The sequence below is a fragment of the Rhea pennata genome, chromosome 3, assembly GCF_028389875.1.
Source record: "Rhea pennata isolate bPtePen1 chromosome 3, bPtePen1.pri, whole genome shotgun sequence".
Classification (NCBI taxonomy): domain Eukaryota; kingdom Metazoa; phylum Chordata; class Aves; order Rheiformes; family Rheidae; genus Rhea; species Rhea pennata.
In genome coordinates, this window is record NC_084665.1 from 124381814 (window position 1) to 124407015 (window position 25202).

General features: G+C 39.5%; 1 protein-coding gene across 2 annotated transcripts; it reads right to left on the reverse strand.

The window, feature by feature from the left end:
• Positions 1 to 1778: 1778 nt before the first annotated feature.
• On the reverse strand, positions 1779 to 25192 carry MMUT (methylmalonyl-CoA mutase). Of its 2 annotated transcripts, none has more exons than XM_062573270.1 (13): positions 25170 to 25192; positions 24067 to 24477; positions 21607 to 21974; positions 20079 to 20236; positions 18481 to 18652; positions 16125 to 16373; positions 14571 to 14682; positions 12325 to 12440; positions 11443 to 11558; positions 6995 to 7126; positions 4608 to 4755; positions 4319 to 4486; positions 1779 to 3066 (listed from the first exon to the last, which is right to left on the reverse strand). In XM_062573270.1, the coding sequence occupies exons 2-13, from the start codon at positions 24443 to 24445 to the stop codon at positions 2938 to 2940; spliced, it is 2247 nt and encodes a 748-aa protein (XP_062429254.1). In that variant the 5' UTR covers positions 24446 to 24477; positions 25170 to 25192; the 3' UTR covers positions 1779 to 2937. The 2 variants fall into 2 exon arrangements, with proteins under 2 accessions (XP_062429254.1, XP_062429253.1); XM_062573269.1 differs by having other exon boundaries at positions 25087 to 25190.
• Between the last annotated feature and the right edge of the window lie 10 nt (positions 25193 to 25202).

Here is a 25202-nt window from a genome sequence, read left to right on the forward strand (position 1 = left end):
ACTTAGTTGACATCACAGTCCAGGGCTGTATAGGAAATATCATGAACTCTTAATAACAATTTGACCATAAACAAACTCTTTTCAGTTGTCCCATGTGACAGGACAAGAGGCAATGGGCAGAAATTGAAGCACAGGAAGTTCTGCCTGACCGTGAGGGGGAATTTCTTCCCTGTGAGAGTGACGGAGCACTGGCACAGGTTGCCCAGAGAGGCTGTGGAGTCTCCTTCTCTGGAGATCTTCAAGGCCCACCTGGATGCAACCCTGACTGACATGCTCTAGGTGACCCTGCTTGAGCAGGGGGTTTGGACTAGATGATCTCCAGAGGCCCCTTCCAACCTTACTGATTCTGTGATTCTATGATTCTATGATTCTATGAACTTTGTCTCAAGTTCTTCTATCCATACAGTAAATTTGGTCTTGCTGCTCATCACTGCAAATCAGAGATCATTTTATGAACAGCTAAACGTAAGTGTAAAAGCAGCAACACTGAAGGTGTGAAACACTAAGAGCAGAAAATGGACTACAATTCCCTTACAGTGTTTTGCTCTCTGTAAGATATAACTAGTATGTTCTGGAAGTTATCCTACAACTGAAAGTCAAGAGGAAAGTTTGTTTTGCAATTAGGTCACTGGCCTGGGATTTGATACCACACTCAAAATTCTTCATCACAGCTTCTTTATGAAAGAGAACACACTGCAGCAAAGCAATTCTCATCTGTAAATTAGATGCCTTTCTCCAGCCATTTGTCCTGTCTGCATTCTTCGCATGTTTTCAACACATAAATTGCCTTATGCAGAAAGATCTAGTACTTTGGAACTTAATGCAGTAAATGACTATCCATCAAACAGTAACCTGCTGCCACCCTCTTCATTCTTAGTGAAAAGATCTGAGTGTCTAGTGACATGTCCTGTAATATATGAAAACATTCATACATAATGAAAATATTTCAGTATAGATCATATACTTGCTTTTGGAAATTCTCATTACAAGAGCACAGAATTAAAGCAGCTGGGTTAATGAAGATTGTGTGCAGTGCCTGAGATTTTACTCAGTACCCATGTAACTGTTATGCATGAGGACTCACAACCTGACATTAACTTGCCAGTAACACTACATTCATAGTTATGCTTCTCCAGCAGCAAAGAACATATGGAAAAGCACAGTCTATCTTAGCTTGCCACAGGATAAACAATCACTACTTAGGCAGTGAACTGATGGCTAGATTAAAAAAAAGTCTGGTCACTTCAATACTTTTTTTTCCTTAGAGGACCTAACACAAACACTGCATGTGAAAATCCTGGTGAGAAAACTACCTTTTTCTTCCCCTTGACTCACCATTTTGTTTTGCTATCTTGATATATCAAGACAGAATTGATGTAGTTTAGCTAGTCCTAATCAAGTTTAAAGAGCCTTCCTTTAAACATTAAAGGCCTGAAGCGATTCCAGTTGAAGTTGGTGGGAACTTTTTAATCGAACTCAAAGGAAACAAGAAGTAGATTATAAAGATCATCAGAGTTAAAAAAAAAAAAAAAAGTCATCAACACTTTGACTACATCTTTTTCCAGTTTGCTGTCAAGAGGGCTTGGTCTTATGCAAAAATAGAAGGCAGTATTTTTATTGCTGATGCTTTCTGTATATCCTGGTTTGAACCATAGCAGTATTTCCTGAAGGGAATCAGATGCTTATAAATAATCAAAGATAAAACCCCGTGGAGTTTTAAAGGCAAAGATTTGGTCAGGGATTAATACCGTTAACCTTAATCAGACAGAAAGAATACAGCAAGTCCATTAACCTGTTTATTTCTGAGCAACGTGAGAGTATGATGGAGCACATATGCTCCACTGAAGCAGTTTATTTTAAGTAAAGATTTCATCAGTTGCAATCCCTGAAGCAAGGGTAAAATGCTATTGATTGGATCTGCAAATTGCAGCCAACTGCAGAAAATCTCACTTTATGATGGTGTTGAATTTAAGTGCGCTACAGCCTCTTTCACAGTAGGTATATGAGCGCTATCACATGGAAGCTTTAGTATCATTTTATGAGGTAATGCAATGAGCAGTAAGGCAAAATGAAGTGAAGTGGGATAGGGCCAGAATGGCAGGAACTGGCCCCCAGCAGACCCTCACACCCTCGTTTGCACTGTAAGGGTCCCCCAGAGGATTTTGCCCCACTCTTAGCATTTTACAAGTATAAATCCAATTCCTTATGGAAGGGAGACAAAAATAGTGAGAAATCTCTGACACAAAGAGTCCAACTGCTAAATAGATAGGAATAGTAGGAGCAACACTTAGTCCTGTATTTATGTCCAGTAAGGGAGATGGAAGGAAATGAATTTCATTTAAAAGTGAAGCATCAGGGAAGGGCAGCAATGCAGACAGGCCAGAGCTGGACAGCTGCTTCTGTATGGATCACTGCCACAAACAGGATTTGTATCTTACTAAACAAATCACAAACGTTGAAAAATTATGTTTTTATCTACCTGGACCTTTCCAAAGCAAGTTGAATCAGATTAACATCAAAGTGTTGTAGGACTCAATCACATTTCTGCTGAACTTTAGTGATTTTGCTGAAGACTTCTATGTCTAAAATGCCTGCCAAATATAACACTCCAAAATTTCAAAAGTAGTCACCATATGTAAAAGGGATCAATGGAATAACTGAACAGCTGGAACGGATATTTTATTTAGCAATAAATGTGGAAAAAATACCAAACCCATTTATTGAATTCCCTTTATAGTTCTAAAGACAAAAATTTCCTGTGGATACATACATAAATAATCTTCAGATAGAATAAGCCATAGAATTTATAACTTTCTTAGAAAGCAAAAAACACCAGGCCACTGGGCAGTGGAACCAAAGGTACGTGGGCTGGACAACCCCTGCTGATGATTATAAGCAATTACTGTAAGATTGGTTGCACTGTGTGAAATTCCAGCATTACACAGACTGCTGCCTCTTATCCAGGCACTTCTCAATATCATCCAGCACTTGGACAGCTGCTTTCGGAATACGAGTCCCTGGACCAAACACATTGCTAACGCCAGCTTCATAGAGGAAGTCATAATCCTGTTCAGAAGAAATTTAAGATCTGTAGTTAATACTGCAATAGAAAATTGATTATTACAGTAAGTGTGTGCTCTACCCTACATGCTGGGCCTGAGAAAGTATATGCACCAACTCCCAGAAAGGGCAAGACAGCATTAAGGGAAATGGCAACAACAATAGTTAGGAGGAAAAAAGAAATACTTGGAGAGGTTTTTGCCTCTGTAACATCAGATTAATGTCAGATCTTTGAAGACATTCAAAAAACAACTGGATGTGACCCTGAATTAACCAAACTGATTTTGATCTAACAGACAAGATAACTGCCAGTGGTCTCTTCCAACCTATATTACTCTGATTTTATGATTGTCCTATGATTTCAAAAAAGACTTGGAAAGTAGCTATATAGTCTCACATATATAGGATATATTAGACCTGATTCAACCATGGGCTGTTGGAAACCTCACAGAGAGACACTAGACAGAGCATGGTTTGGTCCTCCGAAAAACACTAATAGAATTTTGCTTGTTTATTTTAAAAGTCTATCCTTCCTGAACACTATCTGAATGGTTGAAAAAGGAAGAAGTCTGGGAAAAGGGAGTAACAGGAGATTTATATACAAAATCAATTTGAATCTCTCTATAGAGAAGAAAACCCTAAAGGTGAAATAACCAGGCACTTTGTGGATGAACTAAGGAAAATTTTAGGACAAAGGCACAAATGAGACTGCAAGGCAATTTGACACACTGTTGAATAGTTTATAAAAATAGTTAAGGAGAGGGAGTGAGAGGCAACCTTAAGCTTAATGAGAGGGAACACGAGGAGAGACTAAACAGAGAATGAGATGTGTAGTCTGTAGGTGTTGTGACCTGCCATGTGCCTTAGTTCATAGCTGCGTCTCTTCAGAATTATTACTGGTAGTCATGAAGTCTCTCAGGACAGGAGCTACCCTTTATCAGTAATATGCAAAGTACTGGTAATCAGAAACAATAGAGCATAAAGAACATCTTCTGAGGCTAGTCTTTACACAATACAACTTAATATTCCATCCAACAAATACTGTAAGTTAACCCAGGAGAGAGTGTACAAAAAACCTACATCAGTGAGACCTGACAGCACTCTGTGACCATCCTGTAGATCTATACTGACCATGGTGATCATACCCAGTAGCCTTAAGCAGTTGAGTTAACTGTGATGTGCAGGAAATACCTAAGAGCAGTAGAGACTGAAATAAAGGAGTCTCCTGGTCTTGACAGAAATGAATGTTCACGCATACCTGAGGTGGGATGACACCTCCACACATGACAAGAATGTCTGGGCGGCCAAGGGCATTGAGTTCTTTGATGAGTTCAGGCACAAGAGTTTTATGACCTGCGGCGAGTGTGCTCACACCAACACAATGCACATCTGCATCAACTGCCTGCTGGGCCACTTCTCGAGGTGTCTATGTGAAAAAAAGGATTACAGTACCACAGTTAGCCTCAGTCTGGTTGCTAAACAAGTATCACAAGGAAAATCACTGCATTCACAACACACTAGAACGGCCACTTCTAATTCAGTCATACCTGGAAGAGGGGACCTATGTCCACATCAAAGCCAATGTCTGCAAATCCTGTAGCAATAACTTTAGCTCCTCTGTCATGGCCATCTTGGCCCATCTTTGCGACAAGTACACGAGGCCTGCGCCCTTCACGATCCATGAACTTGTTAACTCTGATTGGAAACACATGTTGTAACACTGTAAGTCACTGTATTTCATTAAAAGCATTTCCACAAATAATAAAAAAAGCACTGTCTGCAACTGTAGCATAATTTCTGTACATTAAATTAAAAGATCTTCCAGGTCATGGTTGGTTTATGTCGCCTACATACTATTTTGACATTCATGTTAAATAGTTACTAACTGATTTCTTCTACTTACTGTTCTGAACAATAATAATAACAATATTTTTTTGAGAAAAATTCACCATTACTTTTCTGCTCTGCAACAGCCAAAATGATGCATTTTTTGAGGCTTTAATGAGCTGAATTCCAATTAACGAAAGCACAGTGCTCAGATTTTAAGAATAATTAGGACCCATGACTTCAAAAGTACTTATATGGCATATGGAATATAGATGTGGGTCCTAGACCTCATTCTGTGCATTTAGACGTCATTCAACGGGGCACAAGTCTATGCAGAAAAGGATGACTTGTATCCCCCATTCCATGCACTCATTCCAGTGCATCCCTTTTTTCTAGGTTAGTGGCAGTCCAGATTTCTGCTGGATTAAAGCAACTGTATAACCACAGCTGTCTATCTTGGAATGGGACACAAAGATTACTCTCAGAAATAGTACTAAAAGTGGGTTTTTAATATTATATTGTTCTGTGCGTTCTATTAATGATGGAGTGTATGGGTTTGGAGCAGCTTGAAACCACCTGCTGACATGACTGGGAAAAGAGCAACTCAAGATAATGCACTTAGCAGTAAAGGTTTGAACAGCCCCAGGATGCAATGCCAGGATAGGAAAAAGCTTCATGCAAGTGTAGGGGGGAAGACCTGGCCACTTTAAAAGGGAATATATCAAAAGAGCTAGGAAAAACAGACTGACAAAGCTTCTGCTTGAGGATCTAAAGAAGCTGAGCCTGTAGAACAGAATGTTAAGGATGCAAATGAAATAAGTATCTGACTTGATATGTGATTTCTTAAAATCCTTTTCTGTGTATTGCCTTGTGTTCCCACCATATTCTTATTTTCTTATTCCTCCGCACTTAGGCTCTCTCCCAAAGAAAAGAGCTCTAGGTACTCCAAGCCTGCCAGGCTAAGACCACCTGACTGACTGCAATTCATGGCTTGAGTTAAGTATGTGGCAACTCTGAAATTCTACTTTTCAAGGGATAGATAGCTTTTCAAGATAGAAAGCAAAGGGGTCCATTCTGAACCTTGTGACTCAACAGGAGGGTCTCCTATTAACTGTGCACACAACCCTTACACATAAACCATCGTCCAGCTCTAAGATTGAGATTGAATCCAGCTGTACACCCACTCCTCTGAGGGGACATTTCAAGGGGGTCCATTCTGAGCCTTGTGACTTGGCAGGAGGGCTCTTGACACTCTTAATGGAGCCTGTCCTCCATTTAGTAAATAACTGAGTGAATCTTGCTGTGGACCCTTGTTAAATCACCATCTCATTTATGATTGAACTTGGTTAAATCACTATTTTACTGCAGTAAAAAAAAAAATCATTATTTTACCATAATAAATATATCGTTGATTCTCTCTTACGAGTGAAGTGTTTCTTCCCACCCCCACACCACCTCAGAGTGCATCTCTGCACTCCTCCATGACACCCATGAGGACAGCAGCAAGGCAAAAGCCGACACAAGACACAAACAAATACTGTTTTCACACATACTCCTACCCACTTATGTTTTTTGCTCTAGTGATATGAGTAACATTCACAGACTGGAAGTTATATGTGTATATCCAGACAGATTTTAGCCTTAGAATTTTAGGAATATTAAGAGAGAAGCTGCAGGGACAACTTATGGACTGACTAAAACCAGGTTTTGCAAATATGAATTGCTGGAGATATTTGTAGAGATTATTATTACATAGTCTTCAAAAGAAGCAATGTAGTGTATGGGGATTTCAGGCAATGTTTCTCTAATTCTTAATCTTAAGGCTGACTGGTCTATTTGAACAAAACCATCAAACCATAAAACCACCTCAGTGGATTATGTTTACAAGTAAATAAAAGCTTGAGTAAGTACTGACTGTCCTCTTATTGCACTTATTTCTTCTCACTGTGCTTAAAGGTATGAGAACGTATGTGCAAATGTTTGTTTTGTTCTGCGATTGTTTTTGGCATTAATTTCTGCTACCTTGTACCCATGTCTTGGGGAATATTTTTCTAGCAAGTAGTGAGTATCACAAATGTTGAATGGATTCTTTAGAAGTTATTCTCACCTATTGATGGCATAAAGAATTTCATCACTCTCTCCGAACTCCTGGCGATAAGCTCCACTCACCATTCGGTCACTGGCTTTATGCTCCCCAAACACCTTCTTCATTGCATCTGTTATTTCTCCGACAGTGCACCTAAGATACAAAAGCAAAAAAATTAATGCTATCAGGAGGATTACATAGACAGAATACAGAAATCACTGGAAGTGGCCCAATTATCTGCCTTGCTTCAGGAGTAAATTCAATTACACATGGTTCTCCTTTGGTCCTACAATTCTGAACATCTGACTGACTCTAGTGTTATCCACTAATAGGACATGTAAGAGTATTTAAAACAAACAAAGAAGAAAATAAAAGCTCGCACTTTTTCTGATGTGAAAAGTAATTTTACAAAAGACACGGCAACTGAGACTGTTGCACAGCAAAATATTTCAGCAAGTTGAATCAAAACCTCTGATTTGGGAATTCCTTAATGCTCAGCTTGCAAGATCTTGTATTTGGACTGATATTACCATCAGACTAAAATTCAAAATATAAAAATCAGGAGGAAAAAAAAGAAAAAGTATATACAAAAGCAGTCTGGAACCTAAGTGGTTTACTGTAATTTCTTTACTTCTCCTTTGTTGTTTATATTTTAGTATTTACTAAAGATGCAGGAGAATCTAGGAGATTCAGTTATATGCCACTTTCAAGCTTTGTTTGCAACCAGAGACAGTACAAGCAAGAAATAATATACCTTTTACTGATGTAGCACAATTGCTAGAAGCACACTGTGTTGTGCTGTCCTCAGCTTTGTACAAATACAAGAAATAACAATCTCTGCCCTAAAGCATTCAGAAATCTTGAGCTTAACGGATTCTATCTTCTTGTGAAAAATCTACCATGCAGACCAAAGAGATGATGCTATACTCAAACTACAGTTGAGCCCACAACACAAAGACTGAGGAAGAGCAACCTAATTAGAAGGAAAAGGCAACTTATCTGTGGAGAAAGAACAGTTCAGCTAGCAACTCCATTACAGCAAACTTATTACTTCTGATATGAAACTAATCAAGAGTCAGTACTCCAGAATGATTGTGAAGATACGCTGCTGAGCTCCCACATGAATGGGAAGAGACTAAGGAATTCACATGTAAATACATGCATACAACTTGTTACAAATTCTGTCAAAGTGAAATGAAGAAAAATACTACCCTTATAACAGAGTTTGAAAATACGCTTACAAATACAGAGACAAAACCCCATCCATCTGGCCACTGCTAATTACATTTCATTCTGTGGAATTTGCACTTTTTCTTGCCATACTACACTTATCTACAAGCTACTCTTAGGCAAAATTATATTAACTATCCTCTAAGCTTTTAATATGAAATGCTCAGAGGACACAAGATATTATTGCTTTATGTCATATTACATTACATACTACATGACATTCATGCCATATTACATTTTTTACATGTAATTTTATGTCACGTTACAGCTTCTTGTCCACATGCTTTTGGAAGGAGATGGCCAAACGAACTGTACTCAGCCCCTTTTCTGCTGTTTCCAGTTCCAGCAGTTACTGTCCCATTCTACCCTTACATAATCTGTCATGCATATTGTATAACTGAAGATGGATTTCTGCTGTATTAACTGAATCCTTTAATAAATTTCAGAAAGATTTAACTTCCTGTGACTCCCCTGCTATTTTGCTTTTTCTTTCTTAGATCATCTATTGCATACTCAACAAAAACTATATAAAAGTTTAATCACACTAGCATAAAACGGCAAAAATCCTGTTTTGAGCATAAGGCTGAGATCTGTATAACGCATATATCTGGAGCTGGCCTCTCATCTCCAAGGTATCATTCTTAAGGGTTGGCCTGCTTTCTTGAGAAGACAGCATCATGTCAGAACACACATTTTTTAGTCATAGTATTGACATGCTCTTGGCCACTTTTGCCTGCAACACATACTTCTGGAAATGTATTTTGAAGGATCTATGGGATGAACAAGATGCATAGACTATGACAACTGAAAGAGCCAGGGAGGATACAGCTCAACTCAGCGATTCCTAGCAGCCACAGGATCTTTTCCCCTTTAGCTATTTGTGCTGTGACTCCCTCCTGGTAGTTCACAACCAGCTGTGCAGAGGCTGTGCTGCACAAGTACAAATTTGCGGAAAGAAATCCAGTGAACGCAATGTACCTGTCAGGACCGCCACTGTCTTTCGGTTCAGTCTCAGTATTACCGCTGCCCCTCTGCAATCACCAGTAAAAATAGGCAGCACTATGTAATCAGGTGATAGAACCAGTACTGTGAGGACACTGGCTGGACAGAGAAAGAAGCAGCATTCCACATCACATTACACTTCAGGCCTTTCTTTTCCATTACTGCTGGCTGGCATAGCAGAAAGCGCAAATTTGGAGAGGGAAGGAAAAATGCAGTACTGCAGATGAGGAAGACGAGAGCTCATGGAGCCACTGGAGAGAGTCCAGCGTCAGGGCTACAAAGATGATCAGAGGGCTGGAGCATCTGCCCTCTGAGGAACGGCTGTGAGAGCTGGGCCTCTTCAGCCTGGGGAAGAGCAGACTGAGGGGGGATCTGATCAGTGTGTACAAGTACCTGAAGGGAGGGTGTCAAGGGGATGGGGACAAACTCTTTTCAGTTGTCCCGTGTGACAGGACAAGAGGCAATGGGCAGAAACTGAAGCACAGGAAGCTCCACCTGACCGTGAGGGGGAATTTCTTCCCTGGGAGAGTGACGGAGCCCTGGCACAAGTTGCCCAGAGAGGTTGTGGAGTCTCCTTCTGTGGAGATCTTCAAGGCCCACCTGGATGCAACCCTGTCTACCATGCTCTAGGTGACCCTGCTTGAGCAGGGAGGTTGGACTAGATGATCTCCAGAGGTCCCTTCCAACTTTACTGATTCTATGATCTATCTCATTGCACACCTACTTTTTCTTAATGTGGCTTCTCATTAAAAATAAAGCACAGAAAAGAAACAGTACTGCTCCCATTCCCTAACAGCTTTGGCCTGCCTCCCTACTTGCGTTGAAATAGTAGCATGAGTTTTATACTTGTGTTGGTCAGCACTGAAATCTCCACATTAGTCCATGGGGACCTTTTCCATAGACTGAGACTGAAATTCTGTGCTACTTCTTTTATTTCAGTTGCATTATTTTTTATTTCATTTACATTAAATTACTTACCTTTATTCTGAAAATCCATCCTTTTCCATTCATTTGGAGACAGGCACTGGTCTCTAAAATGCTAGTAGCACTGGCCTCCAATCACCACTTGTTAAGGATGAAAGTACTTTCACATGAAAAGCTTTTTCCATGTTACCCTTTACAGAAGAGCTCCCTGTAGACATTCAGGGAGCTCAAAAAACTGCTTCAAACACTCTTTATCAGACATAATGATGATCTCCTCCTACAGTCATATCACAGGGGGGACAAGTTACACAGTTCTGGAGGCAGATGCAAGATTTTTGTTTTGTATTTGCACTTTGCTTACAAAATGGAGTTGCAGTCCATTAATACTTTTACAAATAATAAAAACAAAGTCATTAAGTAGAGAAATTAGAAGACATGAATCCCTGCTAAGTCCAGCCCTACCCTCTAATGACCTCTACAGTTCAAAGACAAGTGCTGACATGCTGCTGAGTCCTGACAAGCTCTCTTTGGAAATAAATATACTGAACATGTAGCTGTTAGTGTTGAACAAAATGGAATGAAGGATTTTGAGAAATCACAGTAAAAAATAAGAGAGCACTTCAATAAGGAGTAGGTTTGGTTTGCTCATTTCTGGGCCACCGAAGTAAAGAACAGACAGATGAGAGATATTCCAGAGATCAACTCTCAGTTTGCAATGGGTTTGAAAACAGTCTTAAAAAGCACCTTTGATGAAAAAAGCAAATGTTTCATAGGACTCTATAAGATGCCTCACTGTCCTTTTACATCTTTTACATCTTTGCCTGACTAAGCAAGCTTATTTGTCCTTCAACCAAAAAATGTTTTCACAACAATTTGTGGTGCAAGGAAGGATGAAGAAAAAAAAGACCACGAGATTGTGTATATCTCTTTTCACATCTCAGACACTTTTTAAGCTCTCTGACCTACAAAACAGCAGGGTGGCAAATCAGTGAAATCTAGTTATGTTCTGAAACTGTTAAGAGCTTGAACTGTAAACAACAGAATGTGCATGAGTATCATCATTTTAGGCAACATACTTAGTATCCACATTGTTCTTGAAGAGTTATTAAAATATAGCTTTAAGAGATGGCAAATCACAATAGTCTATCCTACAATGTCAAACTGCAGCCACCTTTTACTTCCACCTCTGAATACAAACCCAAAACATCTTGAGATGCCAACTTGCTGACAGTAGACCCCAAAACAGTTGAAAGATGAAAAATGAACAATCAATTTTTAAAAGCAATTGGATATTCCAGTCCCCGCTGCAATACCTTGCACGTGCTGCTTCCACCGCAAGCGCCAGTAAGTTGCCTTCCCCAGTAGCAGCACACTGTGTTAGAGCAGCAAGACATTGCTGGGCTGCTGCTTGATCTCTATTAGCCTTAACCTTAAATAGAGAGTAAAAATATTCAATTATAACAAACAACAAGGTGAACTGGGAAGTCCAGTGTGTTCTGCTAAGACTTTCTTGTTTCAGATATTTATGCTGAAGGCATGAAATAATGCAACTATTATCAACGTACACCTTATCTTTCAAAAAGGCTTAAAATAAGAGGGCATCTCAGGCCTTAAAGCATGTATTCAAGTCCATTAAGTAACTATAAAACATTTTTTTTCTTTTAAACTAATTGTAAAACTGAACTTGACTGCTGATTGTAAAGAGCATTCCTTAATAGTATCTGACAGGCCACACCAAATAGTCCTGAGTGTTGAAGTAACATTACACACTTTTAGAGCAAAACATTGAATACTTACTTTCTATCTTGATTTCAGAAAATGTAAAACTCTTCATTTGAAAGATCAGACATATATTTATTAGACTATCTAAATCCAATAATTATTAAAACCAAATGAACATAATGAAAACATTTTTGTTACAAATAAAAAGCATTTTTGGATTTTAATACTTTGGGTTTTTTTAGAGTCTCCATTAGTCTTACTGCAATTGTTAAAAAAAGAAAACAAAACAAACAAAAAAAAAAACAAAAAACAAAACAAACAAAAAAACAGCTTCTCACCTAGACTTTAGGGCTTTAGACTAGATACTCCCAAATTAGAGGATCAATTTTTTTCACAAGCCATCTTCCCTTAATATTTACTCAAGTTCTATCTCAAAGTACAAGAACTCTTATTTTTGAGAAGGTATTTCTTACCTTATTAATCTTCTCAATCTGCTTGCCACGGACTGAAGTATTATCAATAGCCAGAACTTCAACTGTCTCCTCTTTTTCTAGCTGGTACTTGTTTACTCCAACAATTACTTCAGAACCTATTTCCAACAGAAACATCAGAAACTAAGAACATGGTTGGAAACTATTTTGAAATGACATATTATTTATACAACAAGGAAAAGCTGAACTTTGCTTTATAACTATTTTGACATTTCAAATACTTAAAATTTGCCTTTTTTTTTTTTTTTTTTAGGAAGGACTTAAGTCTCTATTTTTCATTATGATGAAAGATGGATGGATTCAATTCAATGAATACTGACCTGGAGAACAGATTTAAAAAAAGAATACTATTTATCTTACAAACTAAACTAATTTAGTAAGAACACATTAACATACATTAGTTATTTTTGTCTTTTTAAATCTGCATAACCAAAGCTTACAGAAACAAGTAGAAGCACTAGTCCCTGTCACAGCTCTGGGTTTATTCTTCTGATTTACCAGAAAAATAAGAAAGTGAAATTCCTATCTAAAACTACTCCACATGAATAAAAATAAATTTATCATGCTGGAAAGTCATATTGTATTTTTCAGCCAACGTGAATTTTAAAAGCATTTTCACTTGCAGTGCTGGCAACATTATACACTCTTCCAATTAACATAGAGTAATTAATCTTGAGAGAGAAAATACAGAACATTATTATTCTCTAATGGTCTTAACTCAAACATAGCAGGACCTATATGAGCTTTTTTATTTGGAGAATAAGTTTGAAGCAGTTATCTCTAGCTTCTGTTACCAGAACAGACTGTAAAAAGTGGAATATTATATTTATAGCTACATCCACATATATGCAGAGACATACATATATACACACTATAGACATTATGTATATATAAAGATCATCCACTAATCTGAGATGACTGAATTTTTCTGGTCTCCAGTAAAAATGAATATTTCTCAAGCAAAACTAGAAATTCAGTCATATATCAACGACCTGGAGGAGGGGACAGAGTGCCTCCTCAGCAAGTTTGCTGATGATCCCAAGCTGGGAGGAGTGGGTGACACACCTGAGAGCTGTGCTGCATTCAGAGAGACCTGGACAGGCTGGAGGGTTGGGCAGAGAGGAACCTCCTGAGGTTCAACAAGGGCAAGTGCAGAGCCCTGCACCTAGGGAGAAATAACCCTAGGCAGCAGCACAAGGTGGGGGCTGACCTTCTCGAAAGCAGCTCTGCAGAGAAGGACCTGGGAGTGCTGGTGGATGACAGGTTGACCATGAGCCAGCAATGTGCCCTTGTGGCCAAGAAGGCCAATGGTCTCCTGGGGTGCATTGGGATGACTGTTGCCAGCAGGTGGAGGGAGGTGATCCTGCCCCTCTCCTCAGCCCTGGGGAGGCCTCAAGTACTGTGTCCCGTTCTGGGCTCCCCAGGACAAGAGGGACATGGAGCTACTGGAGAGAGTCCAGCATAGAGCTACCAAGATGATCTGAGGGCTGGAGCACCTGCCCTGTGAGGAACAGCTGCGAGAGCTGGGCCTCTTCAGCCTGGGAAAGAGCAGACTGAGGGGGGATCTGATCAATGTGTACAAGTACCTGAAAGGAGGGTGTCAAGGGGATGGGGACAAACTCTTTTCAGTTGCCCGTGTGACAGGACAAGAGGCACTGGGCAGAAACTGAAGCACAGGAAGTTCCGCCTGAACGTGAGGAGGAATTTCTTCACTGTGCGAGTGATGGAGCACTGGCACAGGTTGCCCAGAAAGGTTGTGGAGTCTCCTTCTGTGGAGATCTTCAAGGCCTGCCTGGATGCAACCCTGTCTAACATGCTCTAGGTGACCCTGCAGAGCGGGGAGGTTGGACTAGATGATCTCCAGAGGTCCCTTCCAACCTTACTGATTCTATGATTCTATGATATATTCAATATCACCATCTGCTGGTGGCCGTGTTTTTAAATTCAGGAGACATAATTTAAATATAAACTTTCTATAGCTTTGTCTAGTCTAATTTTAAATATGTGAAGCAATACTGCTTTCATTCATATCTCTTTGCAGACCTCCATGTACTGGTATCTCTTCCAGAATCTTTTACTAATATTCAACTAAAAATCTATTTTATTACTCACAATTTGTTACTCCTAACCTAAGAAGTAGAAACAAATGAAAATGTGTGTGTAAAAAAGCCTTTATAAAAAGGTATTCTGCTGAAACTTTTCCCTTCTTTCACCTCCCTGCTCCTTACCAGAGTCAATCCTGGCTTGTCGCCGAGCTGCACACTCTTCAATCCGAAGTTTGGGAATTCCCTCAGCTACAGCTTTGGCCATTCCACCCATTTCTTCAACCTCTTCAATGAGCTGAGAAATGAAAAGGATATTAAAAAAAAAAATGTAAAAAATGCGTAGTAACAAGATTCACAAGCTCAGCTTTTCACTTTTGCAATACGAATACGGACAGTAGTACTTATATCAAAATACAGAGACTTATGCTCTTGAGGTATATTTCCTATATGCCTGCATCTCAGACTTTGGGTATAAATTAAGCAAGTTGTTGAACAAAAGAATATTCTTATTAGAAAAATGCCATGGATTCAGTAACAGTGCGCAGCATATTACACAACCAGTAACATCCATAATCTTCCCTCTATGAGGGCTTAAAATTCCAGGCATTGATTCTGCAAATGGATAGATATGGACCTTTGCCTGCCAACTAGCCTTACAGTTACACTTATACTAGCAAACTGAACAAAGTCAAGGTAAATTCTCAGATCCTACAGACAAGTAGAAAGGCATAGTTCAACTCTCAGGTAACTACAGCCCCCTCCTCTCTAAAACAGAGTGACTGTATTCAAGTTTCCTACTGAAAATGGCTCTCAGACCATGCCTAGGCACTGTCTAGAAGCATCTTGATTGACATCAACCAAAAATCATAGGATGCTAACGCAGCAGTGTGCAAGTCACAGGTTAGTGTTTAAGCCTATTTTTGTTAATTTACAGACTTTGGGACTTTGTATAAACGCAATAATTTGCTCAAAGGGAGAATCACAGGCTTTAGTTTCACAGTCTAATCTCGAAAATGTGTAGGCAAACACTTTTATCTGAGATTGCCCCAGACTATTCCTGTACAGTAGTGCTTGCACAGATGTAAGCCCTAGTAGCTGAAACACACGCACAAACACACACACACAAAGCTTTTCAATCGAACAGAAAAAAATTTCCTAAGTTCTACATAATGACCGTACGTATGGTCAGACAATCATCTGCCTACATGCTCAGCTATAAAAATTTGCATTTAAGAACTAGTTTTAAGATCTTGAGAGAATACTACAGATGTAAGTATGTATACACCTAGCAGATTGGCTTCTTGACTTCTTCTGTAGAATCTTTGCTTTTTTGAATGAAACAGAGATGCAACAAAATCAGGACTCTCCAGAGCACATCGAACTAAACAGATCTTGACAAATTTATCCCACATGGAGGTATTTCCCTTCTAAATGTAATCTGCCAAAATGTTGAAGTCTATATAGATACACACACATATAAACATACACATATATACTTCCATACATACTGTATTTTTTATCAGGTTCATTTTATCAGGTTCATTTACAAAAAAAAAAAAAAAAAAAAAAAAAAAAAATCAGAAGTGTAAAAGAATTCCTTCATAGTAAGTCATCAATATATCAAATAGTTCCTAAAAAGACATACCAAAAAAAACAAACAAACAAACAAACAAAAACCCCCAAATGATGCTCCTACACCAGATCATTAAAAAAAAGGGGGGGGGGGGGCAAACTGACCTTTAAAGCAGCTTCACAGACATCATCGGTGAGGCACTCCATGAGGTAAGATCCCCCCCAGGGGTCTGCCACTTTAGGAATACCTGATTCGTCTTGTATTATGATCTGTGTATTCCGAGCAATGCGAGCACTCTTTACTGTAGGCAAACCCAAGGCTTCATCGAATGAATTTGTATGCAAAGACTGTGTACCTCCAAACACTGCAGCCATTGCTTCAATTGTAGTACGAATAACATTGTTAAAGGGATCCTGGAAGGGAAAGGAAAGCACTGAAGCATAAAGGTTCTGCCAAGCGCCTAAGCATGTTAAGAATTTAATAAACTTAAATTGGAGAGGATGGAATGGTTAGTCTGGATAACTTCCATCCTGGAATTCCAAAAGTCCTGGAGTCACGAATAGCACATCTGGCAGTCAGGTTACTAGTCAAGATCCTCAAGATGTGTTCTGGAACAAAATGTGATATTTTCATTAATGACAGTATTATAAAGGTAGGAGCTGAAACTTGATGGTGCTGTAAAACTGAAAGACACCAATGGGAGAACTGCGATATTAACCAAAACAAACGTATAATCTGGACTACAAGGAACAGAATGAGAGTCAGTTTAACAGAATATAACCTCAGCCTTTTAGCCAAGATTTTTCTCAGCTCATTTTAGACATCTAGACAGTTGAGATGTATATATCTGTCCTTATAATCAAAGAAGAATTATCATGTTCTCTAGGGGGTGACTAGTATGCTAGAACAGGGTAAAGAATCACTTGCTGCAGGTGTCCATCTCCTTCATCTGATTACTGAAGGAACTTAACATTAGCTTAGATGAGACATCTAGTTTTTGACATGTTTAGATGAAGTGATAAGTACCCCAAATAATCAAGAGCTATCAGTGTTGTAGGACTTTGAAGAAGGCATAAGGAATCATGACATCTGTGAATTAAACTGTTTTCCGTAAATAATGAATTAATTCCCTCTCTCTAACAAGTCTGTGGTAACACTACCTACACTGGATTCTATTTCTAGTTCAAGTACTCAAATTATAAAAATTACGGAGAACTGTGATTTGGATGAGCAAGATTGTTAGAATCTATTTTATGAAAGCTTACCTAGCTAAAAAAAAAGGCCAAAGGGAAATATATTTGCTCTCTAAAATGTATTAGGAGTAAACCACACACATATGTAAATGTATATGGAAAAGCTATATTAAAGTAAACAAAAACGCTTAGGTAAGAAGAAGGGGTTAGAGCTTGCCAGAAATACACTTACATTGGAAACTAGAAGAGAATTTATAATAGTTTTAGTAACATTAACATTTTGCACTCATATAGTACTTTTAATTTGAGGACCCACAAAGGCCACTGTTTCAAAAGTCAGTTAATTTAGTTTCACTGTATTCCTGTGATATAAATATTGCATTTATTTAAAATAAATAAATAAATAAAGACAAGACACAGAAGTTAAATAACAATCGCTGCAATCAGAATAGAATCTAAAAATAACTCTTATTGCATGACTTCATTTGAGAAGCAGTTCTCAGAACAAGAACTGAAATCCAGTTTTGATGTTGCTTCAGTAACTACATATGTGGTCCAGCGTGTTTCTTGTCGTGATGTAACACAAAAGAAACAGCAGAAAGTGCATACAGTTTCAGAAAAACAGTTGAACTTTAACCAGCACTGGTCTCTTCAGCAATTAGAAATATGGACGTGAATGACTTCCTTGACTATGAGAAAGAACTTTCTTTCAATCTAGTGAGCTTGAGACAAGGGTGCCCCTACTTCTCCATTCATCCATCTTCTTGAAGGGATAATTTATTTAATCAATCCAGGAGAGAGCTTTATCTGTCATTCCTGAATTAATACAAGCATCTTTCTGCATTTATTTCTCCATTTAACAGGTTTTAATCCTATTTTTAATTGGAGTATCCACTAGAGTGGGAGTACATATGCTTAAGACAATGAGTTCAGTATGAAAATAAGACCAGACCATGAAAAGCTAGGCACTGAGACTCTGGATGTCACCATACCTAAATTATTTTGTGAATACAACTTAAAGCTCTTAATGTCAATGCTTTTACTTAAGTAATGAAAGGTAGCCCAAATTGTTGAAGTATTCCTAACTAGAAATTCAGGAAGAAACACTGCTGGCATTCAACAACAGCTTTCTGCTTACGTAATTTAAAAAGATAGATTCAATATTAGCGTGTACATTTGTCAGAGTAGGACAAGCTGTCTCATTCAGAAAGTTGCATCTTTGTAGTAAAGTAAAAACAGCAACGCTTTTTAGATATACGCAACTTAAGGACACATTTAAATTATGCACATTATAAATCAGAAAGCAGCTTGAAGTTCACTTTCTAACCTGCTCAGTGAGTGACCAGCCTGAAGTCTGACAATGAGCTCTCAGAAGAAGAGATTTGGGATCCTTGGGCTTAAACATTTTCTCTATTAGATGAGCCCACAGCCGCCTCCCAGCTCTTAGCTTAGCTATTTCCATATAGAAGTTCATGCCAATTCCCCAGAAGAAAGAAAGTCTGCAAGGAGAGTATATAAGCAGGATAAAATATTAAAACCATTCTAATAATTGTTTCAGTAATGGAAAAGACATGTGGCGAGTTCTCTAGTTAATTTATTTACATATATAACCTTCACATAAGATGATGGGAATGTTCTCAGACACTGATGCCAGTTGTAATGGAACAGCACATATTTGCACTAATAAACTGTCTTAGCCTCCAAACAGGATGACTGCATGCAAACAACAGTGGCAATAGTGCCAATAACTGTTAGTGTCCTCAGGGACTGTTTTCTTAGGGGAGCCCTAGGTCAACCAGTGCTTCAGCAGGTCACTAATACAGACAATCACACTCTAGTGGCAGGGAACGTGCCTAGGCACAATTTACTGCAGCAGGTATGGCTCATGAACTACTTAGAACAAGGTGATGTTACATGCATTCCTCCTTCTCCTAAGGATCAAAATCGAAATCAAACATCAGTTCCAAACTGGGCAACATACCAAGAAACAGATTCATTCATCTACTTTTTGCTATTTATAATTTCTTTGATCTATAAATGTAAATATGCATAGTTAAAGCAAGTACAATTCTTATAAAAAAGAAAGTACACTTTTTAACAGTCTATTAGTTACAAAAAAAATCTGCTAAAGGCTCTCTCTGCTTAAGAATTTGCTTAAAGATTCTCTCTCATTAGAAAGTCTAAAAATAAAGCTTTATCTTTTTCTGTAAGTCTCATTTCAGTCTTTTCACAAATCTTGGAAAGAAAATTTAATTCAGCTGATTCAGATAGGCTGTTGCACAGTCAAGCTATATGATCCACACTCTTTTATAGACTCGTGATATAGTTAGAGGATTTTAAACCAGAACCACCAGACCACTGAAACTGTGGTTCCACTCAATTTGGCAGTTACTATACAGAGAGAAAATATGCTGGCCAAAATGTACTGACTTTATAGGAAGTTTGTAATTGTAAATTCTGTTTCAACTACCTGAACTTTCCTTTGCTAAGCAATTTTTTTTCCAAATTTTTCAAAAAATAGTGAACAGTGAACAGAATTGAACAGTTAGTGAACAGAAGATTCAATAATACTATAGCATAAAACAACTGCAAGAGCTCTTGATGGATTCTGCAATCTATACTAGATATAATGTAAAGGTTTGGGGACCTTTCTGGACCAGAGGCCAACTGTCACACAGACCTTGGCAGTGTTTGGGCTTCTGAATGAGTTTTATTTGGTTTATTAACATAGATGTAATTTAAGTGTCTGTTGAACCAGGTATCTTTTTGCACTTCTGAAACTGCACAACACAACAACAAAAATGAACCTGCAAAATGAGCACTTCTAATGTCATTTGTACAAGAATATTGAATTACATTTGAGATTCAATTCTCAAATTGACTCTTCCAAAGTGAATTTTGTACTTGCAGATTTGTTTTGCTCACCTTGGTGCAAATTCATCAATGGTAAGGCCAGCTTTAAGTCCAGTTCTGCAGTATTCCAAGCCATCAGCTATAGTATAAGCTAATTCCAGAATGGCATCAGCTCCTGCCTCTTGCATATGGTATCCACTAATTGAAATTGAATTAAATTTTGGCATATACTGTAAAAATAAAAGACAATAGTGTATGACAACAGAAGGGGAAAAACCATCAGACAGTTGTGCTATCAGTGTTGACAAATAGTCCATTCTTTGTAGACTGACAATATAACACATCTCCATTAAGTTGTGTTTGCAGATGTGCATTTCAGTTTATTCAGAGGCCTATTGGTCACATATCTGATCTCACTTACTCTAGCTTACAGTTGAAATCGATTGAGTTACTCTGGATTTACTATAGAATTGGTAAGGTTGGAAGGGACCTCTGGAGATCATTTAGTCCAACCCTCAAGCAAGCGATCCATACAGGGATCAAATCTGTGACCCTGGCATTACTAGCACCATGCTCTAACCAACTAAGCTAAACCTAACCCCAACAGAGGGGGCAGGAGCAGCATAGGCAATGGGCTGAGGAGCAGAAAGACCCATCACCACCCCTGGCCAGAGACCTAGAGCACAGCACTCTGGGGAGTGCTGGTAGAAGTGTCCAAAGTGAGAGCCTCCCACCACTCTGGGAGAGGGACTGGGGGAAAAAGGGCCTTAGCAGACGATGGTTTTGATTCATCGACCCCTGGGTTATAAGCCCAGCGTGCTTCCGCTGCGCCACTCTGCTTCCCAAACATAGAATGGTAAGATTGGAAGGGACCTCTGGAGATCATCTAGTCCAACCCTCAGCGTATCCCGTACAGGGATTGAACCCATGACCTTAGCATTAGCAGCACCACACTCTTACCAACTGAGCTAAACCTAACCCCAGCTAAATGAAGTCCTATTGTTCTTCCCTCTCAATATAGTAAAAATGCTTTTACATTTTTACATTATTCATTGTGCTTGTATTATCATAATAAGGCTCTTTCTCTTTGGACTTGATTACAGGCTGTGTTCCACCTTTCCAACGAAACTGGAATTTAGAAACATTTGGCACTATTGAACTTTCAGTCATAATATCAAGACTTCACTCCTTTCATTATCTCCTTCTCATGCTCCATTTCATAGCAGAAATCCTTCAAGATTTCTTTTCTCTTTGCTCCCACTTACAGCTGCACTGTACTTCGTAACCACGTGGTTTTATTACTTTTTGTGCAAAAAATAGTCTCCCTAATCCTCGTCTCCAAGCTTCTTTCCTTCCTTTCAGGCTTAGCTTCATCTTAGAGTCAAGGCTGCTTTACATTTGGCCGTCTAACTTAATAATCCTAAAACATACACTGTAAGTGATTTGGGATCTTAACTTCTCCTCCTTCCTTTTTCCACAACCATTTCATTCTTCATTATGAGAAGTCTTCCTGTCTTCTGCCTTGCTTTGTAAAGAGCTTTGCAAACTCACAGTTAACTAGATATAATAATAGAACAGAATACATTTAAATAATAAATACCTTTGAGGTGTACTGAAAGATGTCAGCAATAATCCGCATTGATGGTTCTGGGGGGAAAATGTACGTATTTCGAACCATGAACTCCTTCAATATGTCATTTTGGATCGTCCCTGTCAGTTTGGCTTGAGGCACTCCCTGCTCTTCTCCAGTTACGATGAATGTTGCCAACACTGGAATGACTGCCCCATTCATCGTCATAGAAACGGACATTTTCTCCAAAGGAATTCCATCAAACAGGATTTTGGTGTCTTCCACTGTATCAATGGCAACTCCAGCCATTCCAACATCCCCACGAACTCGTGGATTGTCTGAATCATAACCACGATGGGTGGCTAGATCAAAAGCAACTGACAATCCCTGCTGGCCAGCTAGATAAGAAAAAAGGAGAAAAAGGAAAAAAAAAAAGGAAAAAAAAAGAGAGAGAGAGAGATAAAGAGATTGATTCCAAAGTGCTAAAAAGGCTTGCTTTAAGAAATGGGTCTAATTTTATTTTATTTTCACCTAGGCTTGGATGATAAATCAATTTGATGTTAAAGACAGTTCTCTCTCCAAACTTATGCAGGGTTTTGTAATCTATGCAGAATTTAAGCTTTAAATTAAAAAGCTTTTAACTGAGGAAAAAAATATTATAGTCCTTTAACCTCAATCACAATCAAAATGTTGCTTAACAGATTACTAAATAGCAGTTCAGCCACAAGTTAAAAACGTGCATACACGGACAGCATTGTGGTTTATGTATGTTAATTGTACTTAGCTTAGCTGGTAACAAGTGTAGGTCACATTATGTGTTTAATCTGTGATAAAGAGGAGATAAAGACAGACTGATACCCTAGCTCTGCTCACGTATGTTGTTCCTTATTAATGTGAAGTGCTGCATTACTAAAATCTGCAGTAAGAGAGAGTTATTCACATAAAGCAGGGAACTGGGCAGTTAGAGCCTGTCAGACTTGTTGCAGTGACCTAAAAGCAGTGCCTGAAACTTCACTAAACACAGACATTCACCAGTGTTGCTGTTTCTTCAGAAGCTATCTGCTCCTTTTGCAAATCAGCTACTCAACATCAGCAGAACTGTTGTCAGATGTCAGCTACCCTTGTTGGTCTAAAAAGCTAGGTGTTAGCTTTGAAGCATAGTGACAGCAGCTTAAATTTGTATCCAGTTCATTGCTCAGACCACCGAAAGGAACTTCACTGATTTTGAGAATAGATAATGAATTGTCTTCCAGTATTCCTTTAATTAAATTATTTAAAATGCTTTACAAATAGTTAGGCCAGATTCACAATCTATGCTAAATAATTCAATATTAGTACAATCATTAACACAAAAATAGATAAAATGAAAACATCACAATGTCAGCATTTGAATAAACAGAAAAAATTCCTGGCAACAAACATTCTTGCATAACTGAGCAGTGCTGCCAATTTATTGCAATGTTAGCACTTTGCTTGAGCAAAAGGTTTGAGCAGTAACACAGAGTATATTCATAATGTTTCTGTTGAAATGTCTGTTTGCAGACCTTTAAGAAATCACAAATATAGAATATTAACCTACTGAGATTTTAATAAATGGACAGAATCAAAAAGACATACTTGCAAGAATACAACAGCAGCTAATACTAATCTGCTTCATATTAGCTAACACTGGTAAGGAAATCAACCCCTCCCACCTCACAAATATTAACATTTTGAGTAGGAAGGACAGTAAAATGGGATATAAAAGCTTCCCAGAGGTATTATTCAGAATGTAAATTTTAGCGGTCTGCTGTTTTCATTGGTCAGGTTTTAACTGGCCACTCTTTAGAAAGCTGCTGGTTGTAAAACAGCAGCTGCATTCTATCAAGATCAGATCACTTTTTGGAGTGGTTTGGGGATTCATACCTGAACAGTATACTATGATGATACTGCAGCTATTATCTAAAAAAATTGCTACAAGGCACAATACTCTGCAGAAATACTAGGAAAACTGCTCTCAAATAAGGATAATATCAAACTTCAGGAAGCTGGCTTTACTAGTACCTCACTCATATACACTTATATGAGTACACTGAAAACTTAGCAATATGAGCGGGAAACCCAAAATGTCAGAACGCACTAATGCTAGAAGTTTAACTAAGTGACAAAGTTCAGCAGATTTTTCCACCACAAACCTCACTCATGATCACAAAACGAGACTAAAGTGCTCCACAATCTCTGCTAGTTGGACCCTGGGACGCAGCCAAACATTGTCTCTATCAGCACCAAAGCAGAAGATCTAAAAATAGCATGCAACACATTCATTTGTCCATCTCAATGGCAAAATGAAACAAGGACAGTTACAGAAAGATCTGAAAAATGCAACAGAGAAGAATCTAGCAGAAATCAAAACTCATAAAGCTGAATAACCACATTTGCTGTACAATTCTCCATGTGATTGCTCTCTATTGCTTTGCCAGGTGATGTTCTCTGCCAAACCAGCCGTCTTACCTTTAATGTTGTCCTTGTAGAACTTGTTGCTCTCCTCCACAGTGCTGAAGCCAGCGTATTGGCGGATGGTCCATGGCCTGTACGTGTACATGGTTGGGTAAGGTCCTCTAGTGAAAGGTTTCACCCCTGGCAGCTCCTCAGGAAGGTTTTCTGTGTCCCTCTTGGAATACAAGGGTTTGATGTCGATGCCTTCTGGGGTGTGCCATATCAAATCCTTCGGGTTTTTGCCTTTCAGCTGCTTCTCCGCGAGGGCGGCCCACTCGGGGTGCAGAGGCTGCCTGTGCAGAGAACGCCACGCCAGGCGAGAGGCTGGAAGTTGTGCCAGCCACGTGCAGTGGTGGGGCCAGAGGCGCAAGAGGGCATCCTTTGCTCTCAGCATGTTTCCCCCAGCAGGTGCCAATAAAGGATAACCTGAAGGAATTAAAAAGGCAGAACTTCATGTTTGGCACTATTATATAAATTTAAGGTGGGAAAAAGCCAGTGGGAGAAGTCAAGCAGTTTTCTTCAGGCAAAACAGTTAGTCAGGAGAAAACAGAAGTGAATTTATTCACTCACTTAACTCCCCCCCCCTTTCAATCAGCCAACGCATAAAGCACAGCGAAGCAATAATCCTCCGTCTTCCTCTAGCAAGAGGAAACACTCCTACACCTCGGGGCTGCGGGCCCTGCAGAGAGCGAGCTGCCAGGGACCTGCCGACACCACCGCGGTGGAGAAGGCACCTTGGGCGGCACCAGACCTGGAAGTGTACCGAGGAAGATAGGAAAAATAAAGTAATACTGCGCATAGCAGTAACACGCGTTGCTGAGCTGGTCCCACCAGGCACGGCGGAGGAGCTCAGCCACCCGGGAAAGCGCACAGCTCCCCTGCTGCTCCTCAGCCTCCGCGCCGGCTCGCCCTCGTACAGCGCCGAGCACCGCGGCTGCCACAGCTCCCCTCTTCCCCGGCCCCCCAGCTCGGCAGCCTATAGGGGCTGGGGAGGGGGCAGAGGGCCGGCCCCGGGGCTCGCTGCCCCCTGCCCACCTCAGAGAAGACAAGGAGGGGGGAAGATCGGGAAGGCCCGAGGCCCCCACAGCGGCCTCCGCGCCCGCTGCTCGGCCCCGTACCTGCCGCCAGCCCCAGCGTCCGGCGGCAGTGCG